Source organism: Lygodium microphyllum, chromosome 22 (genome assembly GCF_053477565.2).
Source record: "Lygodium microphyllum isolate KBCC chromosome 22, Lygodium_microphyllum_v1.1.10, whole genome shotgun sequence".
NCBI lineage: Eukaryota > Viridiplantae > Streptophyta > Polypodiopsida > Schizaeales > Lygodiaceae > Lygodium > Lygodium microphyllum.
This window is the reverse complement of record NC_141156.1, coordinates 88,403,904-88,412,843: the sequence shown is the minus strand read 5'-3', so window position 1 is coordinate 88,412,843 and position 8,940 is coordinate 88,403,904. Positions and strand designations below refer to the sequence as shown.

General features: G+C 40.6%; 2 protein-coding genes across 2 annotated transcripts; both read left to right on the top strand.

The window, feature by feature from the left end:
* Positions 1-1,556: 1,556 nt before the first annotated feature.
* Positions 1,557-2,133, top strand: LOC148017390 (uncharacterized). Its single transcript, XM_087663113.1, has 2 exons — positions 1,557-1,766; positions 1,965-2,133. The coding sequence occupies exons 1-2, from the start codon at positions 1,557-1,559 to the stop codon at positions 2,067-2,069; spliced, it is 315 nt and encodes a 104-aa protein (XP_087519239.1). The 3' UTR covers positions 2,070-2,133.
* A 3,933-nt stretch (positions 2,134-6,066) lies between these two features.
* LOC148017389 (putative pentatricopeptide repeat-containing protein At1g68930) lies at positions 6,067-8,163 on the top strand. The gene is made up of 3 exons (XM_087662745.1): positions 6,067-6,723; positions 6,884-7,011; positions 8,061-8,163. The coding sequence occupies exons 1-3, from the start codon at positions 6,067-6,069 to the stop codon at positions 8,161-8,163; spliced, it is 888 nt and encodes a 295-aa protein (XP_087518871.1).
* Positions 8,164-8,940: the final 777 nt, after the last annotated feature.

Sequence of the window (8,940 nt, the reverse complement as noted above, 5' to 3'; positions counted from 1 at the left end):
GGTGACACAAGGGTGATCATTTCATCAATAGAGGAAGTTTCAATAGAAAAGGATGAATGACAAATGCTAAAATCACTAGTACCATGACGATATCTCATACGTTATTACTGCTCTAGCATTGTGAGCTACCCATATACGAAGAGGCATTTATGAGCAACACATTCACCTAGTAGGTCCTAATTTCAGTATTGGATTGTAGCAAAGTGTGGCCAGATAGCTAGAGAGAGACCATTGTGGCGGTTGGCACATTACCAACTTGGTTGCATACATGTGTAGGATCATATCTCACAGCATGGTTTTTTCCACTAGCCTTGTCATGACTCGCTCCAAAAATGCATGCAATGCCCTGTTTAGCATATCAATTTATGGCTCATCTTTGTTGTTATAGCTATGTCTTTTCGTATATACAATCTTCGCGCTCGCCTATTTCCTATGTGCTATGGGAGCTTCCTAAAAAAAGTGCATGACAAAGGCGCATCTACTATCTATTGTATTCACCTATAATAAACTAAGTTTTTGATTTGCCATATTCTCAATTCGTCAGTCGCTATCTTACACTTAGAAACTGGATGGGCGGAGCCAAATCTCCCTAGGCTTCCTTGGAGGTCACCCATCATAGTATTTTCACCCTATTGTGTGCTTAACTAGAAGACTCCCATAATTGGTTTAGCTCTCTAGCTTCCAAAACCTTAAAAGCAATGGATGACAATCCAATTATCGAAATCTTCTTTCAATTCGCCTAGGATTCAAACCCGATCTCAACACATCACCGGTGCGCCGATAGTGAGATAGCTGTTTGTAACAAGTGTGGAGCAATGATGAATTAATGTCCATTAAATCCTAAAGTACGAGGCTTATCGCTGGAAAGGAATGGATTATGGAGCTAAAAGGTCTTCTTCGTGAAACTTTCATGCATACCTATCGTTTTATTATTAGTGGCCGGTCTCATCAGTGGTATTTGACGTTGTATCTTTCTCTAAACTATATTGAGGTGGACATGGTGTAAGAGGACCGCTTAGATTTGGTACATGACAGATGTCATAGTACTAACTGATGGGCGGCGTTGTTAAAGGTCAACTGTCCTTGCAAAATTTCAAAGGCTTGGTAAGATGCGTCAATTAGGCGTTGTTAAAGCGAGAGAGAGAGAGAGATGTAGTGTGGAACAATCGAAGGGTGAGTATAAAATGGTGGCCTCGTCTTCTCGCTATCTCATACAGTTATCATACACAGAGAGAGAGAGAGAGAGAGAGAGAGATGGCAACCAAATTCAATCTGTACATCCCCGCGTTTCTGTTCGTAATATACCGGTTCGGGAACGTAGGTTCTGGTCTCTCACAGGAAGAGACAGTGCCGCGTAAGCTCATGCAGCCTAAGCCAGTTTATTCCGCAGGTAGCACTCACTGCAATTAGACTATTATAAGTACGTGCATGCATATGTTGAAAAGAAGGTATAAGCAAACGCAATGCATATGGGCATGGCTGACACAGCTCTCTCTCTCACAGACACACACACACATTCTCATTGCTTGTTTTGAGCTGCAACTGCAGCAGATATAATGGCGAAGGCGAGTCATAACACCGCGATTCCAGCTGCTGCCGCCGCTCCCGTGGATGGTGATACGTTAAACAATTGCAGTAAGGCGCCTAATCTCATGACCGACGCTCTCATCATCAACAACATTGACAGTAGAGCTAATATTAATCCTCTCCATCCAAGCATTAAACGTCCCAATGTCCGCTCGACGCGGAGCGGCAAACGTAGGAAGGTAAATTAGTTATATGGGCCCTTATGTTTTCCTTGTCAAATTACGATTATCGTCTCTAAAGCAGCTCATGTCTAAGTAGACTCAGAAGTTACCTGGGCTCAGTTATTATAACATGATGATGCCAACGCCTAGATTGAGTGGGTTCCAAGTGAGCCGATCCATTTATTAACTATCGAATTCTGATGTATTTGGGCGCAGCATCAAATTCATAAGGAGCTGCTCTTCCACGGGAGGCTCTTGATCGACCAGCTGGATTACCCCTCCGCCCGGACTCACCCTCCCACCGAGCCCCCTCGTCGCTAATAACCCGACTTCTAATCATACCTGCAGAAGGGCCGCCAAGGCTATTGGCGCACGAAGGCCGCCTCCAGGAGACGCCCGTCAAATATCCATTGGGCAACCCAAAGAAAGGTCGCCCACGTAGGTGACAAACTCTTAGAGAACAAACTCTTTCGAACGTTGTGCCAAATTAAGAAGGTCCAACGGGAAGCTTGATGTGTTATATGGTTAAGGTTAATACAAGAACTCAGCAGTTTTTTGAGGTGTGAATTTCTCGCACAATTCTTGAGGATTTTACATCATTTCTAGCGGAGAATCTCTCTCTCTCTCTCTCTATGTGTGTGTGTGTGTGTGTAAGCAAAAACCTCTGTTTCGTGATATCATTGTCAATATTTTGTATATTAGAAGCCTATTGTGGAAGTCTTGCCCTTGATGGAATATTTGTTGTGCATTCATCATCTATTGAAGTGTTTTGAAGGTGGGATGTTTTAGAGAATGCATCAATAACATTGTTTACCAAACCTTTACCATATTTACTATCAAAATTATTGCTAAAATCCAATAGAGTAGCCAACCTAGGGGATGATATGTTTTCATCAAACACTATAGGGGATGTAGGGTATACCCACGTAATCCATGACAGAAATACACACCAAAATATTTTAAAATGTTAGGCTCTACCATTGAAATTGTTGAGATATGCAAGCCCAATCTACTTACTAGCTATAACAAGGCAGTTGTGTGTGTGTGTAGATATCTATCATGTGTGTATCTATAATAAGTCAGTAGTTGACTTAACTAGAGTTAGTCCGTGGTTAGTCACTAGTCACTTAGACCTAAGTTAGATGTACTTTGGTTTTTTGGGGTGATAAATCTCACTAAGACCTGACTGCTCTCTCTTGCCCCTATCTTTCTCTCATCTTTCTACATGGTACCAGAGCCATGAACCCCCTTTGACCCCATCAAGCAATGGAAGCCTGAGAAGCCTTATAGCTCGACAGACAGCAAAAGCTAGAATATAGAGTTGGAAGTTGGTTTTGAAATCTTTGCAATAGAGTAATGGCACCTACAATGTATACTTCAACTGGTATGTATTAGAGAGATATGAGTCCTATCAGTGTAAGAGCCTATTGAGGCTTAGTTGTTGGGTTATTCGCCATGTGTTCAAGCTCCTAAAGTGAGCATTTGATTAAAGAAGAGGAGTAGCTAACAAAATGTAAAGTTGAAAGGATTGCGCATGTTTCTATTTGATGCAAATGAGGCAAGAGTGACTATTGGATATAATAGCAAAGGTGAATGGCATAGGAGGCATGGTTGATCTATGCTTGAAGTTCATTGTTATAGTCTACATATCAATATGAATGCTCATTAGTAAGCTTGTGGAAAATAGTAAGTACTCACCTCCTCGAAGTTTGCGTGAATGTTGGGAACTATGCATGTTTTAGTTAGTAGGAAATCAACAACACTAAGCAGCACAACAAGCATGGCCTTCTTTATGACAAACATCAGATTTGTAGCATTAGCACCCTAGTTGAGTAGCCCTACTGAGGCTTGGAATTTGGCAAGTATTTTGATCATTGCAAGAGTGTATTCAACACTAATTGTGCTTAGTATAGTAGGTAACCAGCAGCATTAAATCTGGAGTAGCATCATTGCTATAAGAAGTCAAGCATTTTTTTGTCTACATTGGGTAGTTGGTTCACTTGTTGGCTTGACATTGTGTATACCTTCAATCTCATGTAGTTGGGTATGAATAGGAGTCTAACTTCCAAGTATTAAAGTGCATTTACATATCTGAAATACTATGCAAGATGTCGTGAATATTGATAATCCACAGTTGATTAATGGCCTATATGGACATCATGGCCTATATAGATGACTGCTAGTTATTACTGATTTTGGTTTGTCGTTGAATGTTAAACCATGTCTACACGTCTAGTCAACCTGATTGGAATGCTTTCACCCATGAAAGGTATGACACTTGTTTGGAGATGTTTTTGATATGCTTGTGGGCTAAAAATATCTAGTTTCTACAGTCAATTTACTATCACAAATCTATGGACTAAAAATGTCTTACATAAGTAGTATTTAGTATATAGATTAGTGATTGGTTGACCTAGTTTGTAGGGAGTCTGACATTATCTTGTCACTCATTAACTGTTGAAGACTACATTCAATACATAAAGCTGTAGAGATAGCAAATGCTGACATGACTAATAATATAACTCAAATAGTGGTTGAGAAACTCGATAATAACAACTATGCTATCTAGAAGTTTGGAATGGAGAACTTTCTCATTGGCCAAGATTACCGGCACTTGGTTACAGGTGTAGAGACTGAGCCCCAACTCCCCGACAAGAATGCAAATCCTGATCAACTTAGGGCACATCGAGCATGGACTAAGGGAGCTTGAAGGATACAACATTGGCTATCTGTATGTATTTTCAATGCTATGGTAATGCAAATAATGAATTGCAGATCATCAAAGAATGCATGGGATATTCTAGTGAGATACTATGGTACTACCACTAGTGCCAGAAGAATGCAGCTGAAGCAAAAGTTTAACACGATAGACAAGAAAGGACAATTTATTCAAGATTATGTGGTTGAAATAAAGACTATTGTGAATCAAGCATAAACTAGGATGACCAAGGTACATGATGAGAATTTGGTGGCTATAACCCAAAATGGTCTAGGGCCTGAATATAAGTCCTTCGATATATCAATTTCAATTAGGGCTAAAATGCCTGGCCGACTTTAATGAATTAGTCGTTGCTTATCCATGAAGAAGTGAAATTGGTTTTGATCGACTTTAATGAATTAGTCATTGCTTATCCATGAAGAAGTGAAATTGGTTTTAATCATGAGCTCGAGTAGCTTTAAAAACAGAGATAGAAATTTTTACTCTAATTAATAAAGGCATGGTCATTGTGGCAAAGATTCTAACAATGGTAGGGGAACCCGATAGCATGCATCTCAGCATGGGCAGAGTCAGAAGGGATTTGTTAGTAGAGGTGGTTGGATACTCCCCTACGAGGGAAAGATTTCAGTTTAGGGGCAGAGGATCATGGCATATTTAGTCTACTCATGAAAATGCAAATAAGGAGGATAAAGATTGCCATTACTATGGCAAGCATGTCCAATTGCAAAAGAGTACTTTAAAAAAGTAAGCTAATCAGAAGGGTTGACAACAGGGTCACTATGCATCTTCTAGTCATGTGGAGCCTGAGACTGGTGAGAGACTGTTTGCTCTAACTTATGTACGCAACAAGGATAAGAAACAAGAAAAGTTTGATGATGTCTGGTATATAGATTCTGCTGTCTCATAAAACCACATGACACCACATGATGAGTGGTTTGATGAGCTGAAAATAGGTACCAATGGCAGAGACAATTCTCAAAATGATATACACTACAACAAAAAGGCATCTTACACACACTTTTAGATGCAAATTTTTAATATAGAAAATATCTTACGGGCACGTCTACTCGCCCATCTATTTGTGCGTCTACAAATTCGCGTCTATAATCGCATGTATTAAGGAATTTACATGCAGAAATAGACGCATCACAGACGCACATATACACGCATCAATACAAGCGCATAAAAAAACCAAAATTGTTATTTATTTAAATTATTTTGTGCATCTACCAACGCATTGTCGTATTGCTACGCATTCGAGGTGTGAAAACCACCCAAAAGTTGTGTGTGTGATTTGATACTTTGTACATACTTAGTCGTTATGTTTGCTCTTTCATTCTATGCGGAAAATATAGTGAAGAGGGTTTGGAGCAAGAGGAATTAATCAACAATGCTCTGGTTGACATGTATGCTAAATGTGACATGCTTGTAGAAGAACAGGGAGTTTTTGATAGATTGGTAACTCGAGATGCAATCTCATGGGCTACACTTATTTCAAGATATGCCGATTATGGGCTTAAGGAAGAAGCATTGAGTCACTTTCAAGAGATGCAATTGGAAGGTGTGTGTCCAGATGCAATCTCGTGGAATGTCATAATCATGGGTTATGCTGAGCAAGGAGAGTGTGATAAAGTGTGCAAACTTGTTTCCAAAATGCAAGAACAGGGCCACTTACCTGACAGCACAATTCTTGTCTCAATGTTGAAAGCTTGCGGTAATGCAGCAGCTTTGGAAATTGGGCAGAAGATACATGCTCAAGTTCTCAAGGCTGCACCCAGCAACATTGAAGTTGATCTGGCTGCAGGTCTTACTGACATGTATGGTAAATGTGGAAGCATGGTTGATGCTCAGAGTGTGTTTGATGGGATGTCTAAACAGGACTTGGTAATGTGGAATGCACTGATTACTGGTTATGCTCACCTAGGTGAGAGTGAAGCTATCTTCCTTATGTTAGAGAGAATGACGGAAGACAATATTCAACCGGATGGAGTTACATCTCTTAATATGCTTACTGTGTGCAGTCATATGGGTCTTGTGGACCAGGGTCAGAAATATTTTGAGCTGATGAGTAGCCCGTATGGCATTGGTCCAAGTATTAAGCATCAAAATTGCTTAGTTGATCTGTTTGGCCGTGCTGACCAGCTAGACGAGGCTGTTGTATCAGTAGAAAATATGCCTTCTAAACCTGATGACGTGGTGTGGAGCACTGTGTTGGGTGCATGTCAAAAGTGGGGTGATGTAGGGATCGGAAAACAGGTATTTGGACCACCACTGTATATAGGTGAGATAGTTTGAAAAGGTCTTGACAGAGGGCACAAAAGATCTTGAAGGTAACAACAGGAGTTTTGAAATGCATAAACAAATGCCTGTGCAACAGCTTTACTTTTTCTCTTGTATGTTGTGAATAAAATTGCAGAGGGATGCATTGTTTGTTCAAGATTATCCTCACCATTTGTTGGTATACACATCTGGTAGCAAACCTGGGAAACCTCAATTGGGAGTGGCTGGGGCCGCTTTTCTAAAAAAAGAGGAACCTAAAGGAAAGCAAAAGAAAGGATCGAAAACGATGGGAAAAAAGAAAAGCAGGATCGACTGTGGTGGAAGAAGGGAACGACGCGAATTCAACGGAGAGAGAGGGATTTGTTTCTGAGTAGACGAAGGGGAGTCGATTGATTCAGCGGCAGTCGCTTGACTAATAGAGATCAGTAGAATCCTGCTATTTGGGGGGGATACTCAATGCTGCAACTGAGAGGAAACGGAAAAAGCACGACAGAAGAGCTCGGAATGAAGATGAAGACAAGACTGTTGTGGTGACATCTAGCAAAGGGTGGAGGAATCCGCAGTTTTGACGGACTGTAATGACAAACTGAAGCTGCTAAAGTATGAGAGGAGATAAAAAACGTCACTCATTTGTGAGTGATGAAAAAGCTACGAATGAAGAAAAAGCTAAGTATGAACTTCTGAGCATAAAAAGCTCCTTACCACCGGACATTGACCTCTTTCACTGGTAAGAAGCGCAGCAAGGCTCCTAAAATTCAGAAGAAGAAACGAATAGCTAAAGCCATCAGCTCTGTGGAATAGAGGTTGCTCCGTGCCATAACTGGCACCTTAGGTGCTTAACAGCAAAACCTGCTTTTCGTTAGTGATTCGTTTCCCTAACGGCTGAACAGAGAGGATTTATTTTTGTGACCATCAAAGGATGAACTCGGATCTAGAGCAATAGAGGCTATCATACACGAGATAATAAATAGCTCCGTATCCACCAGATAGGTGCCGAAGAGAAGCTTCTCAAGGAGAGAATTATTGCAGGAAGTCTAGTTCTCAGAGCATCTATCCTCGAACATTCTTCTGCAAACATATTCCTCCAGCTTAGGCCAAGAGTATATTCTGCTTCTTGGACATAAAAATCAAAAGTTCCTTTAAGGGTATAAAGAAAGACTTTACAAATTGGAGTTACGAAAGACAGTTTTCAGGCCCAATTCTTATACCAGCCCTTTCTTTAGGCCTAAGTATCAAGAGCCATGGTGTGGGGAAAGGCTGGTATGAAGGTGTGAGCTTTACTGTTGCTATTCTGCTTGTTATTCTTGTTACAGCCTTCTTGTTACAGCCATCAGTGGCTACAAGCAGTCTCTCCAATTCAGGGCTTTAAGTGAGATATCCAGGTTCAATTTATCAGAGGCGAATGAACGAAAGTAGTGTCTATCTTTGATGTGATAGTGGTGATATTGTTCACCTCAACATTTGGAATCAAGTTTCCTTTGGGTTTATTATTAAGTCTGTGGATCCATAGATCCATCCTTTGGCTGATGCTGCTGAAAGGACAATGCTGAATTTCTGTCTGTAGTTGATAACCAGATTTATACTGAAGGTTCCTATGTTGAAGAATGAATTCTATGCTCAGCTGAAAACTTGTTTTTGATCTTATCATTGTTGCATAGATGAGGTCTCAATGAAAATTTGACGGATCTATTATTCTACACATATTCTTTCATCTTTGCATCTTTGCTGATCTTCTATCCAGAAATTTTTCAAGGTCTTCTGAAGGCGCGACTTTGCTTTCACAAACCCTTCAACATCTTTGGTGAACCCGACGTGAAAGCGTCGCAGAAATTTCAGGATGGGAGATACTTCAGCCTCTCTTTCAGCCTCTTCCACGATTCCAGCTGCGTCCTCTACTTCAGCTCCATCAATGACTGCTGCGTCAAGTACTTCAACAGAGGATCTAAAGCAGATTTTGCAGAATATGTCCATGTATATGCAGCTCCAAAATCAGCAGACACAATTGTATATGCAGCAACAACAACAATTGCATCAACAGCAATTGTCTCAGCAAAGGCAACTCTATTCGGAGCAGGAGAATGCAAACAGCGTGACTAAGGCTATTGAAGCAGTTGAGAATGAGAAGAAGCTATTTGATGGCCGTAATGTTTCAGCATATTTGAAGACATATGAGATCAAGATGGGGTTTTTTGG

Coding starts and splice junctions, on each gene's coding strand:
- LOC148017390 (XM_087663113.1), top strand. CDS start 1,557: ATGGCGAAGGCGAGTCATAACACCGCGATTCCAGCTGCTGCCGCCGCT. Junction 1,767..1,964: donor GGAGCGGCAAACGTAGGAAG/GTAAATTAGTTA, acceptor ATTTGGGCGCAG/CATCAAATTCATAAGGAGCT.
- LOC148017389 (XM_087662745.1), top strand. CDS start 6,067: ATGGGTTATGCTGAGCAAGGAGAGTGTGATAAAGTGTGCAAACTTGTT. Junction 6,724..6,883: donor ATGTAGGGATCGGAAAACAG/GTATTTGGACCA, acceptor ATAAAATTGCAG/AGGGATGCATTGTTTGTTCA. Junction 7,012..8,060: donor AAAGAGGAACCTAAAGGAAA/GCAAAAGAAAGG, acceptor TTCTTGTTACAG/CCTTCTTGTTACAGCCATCA.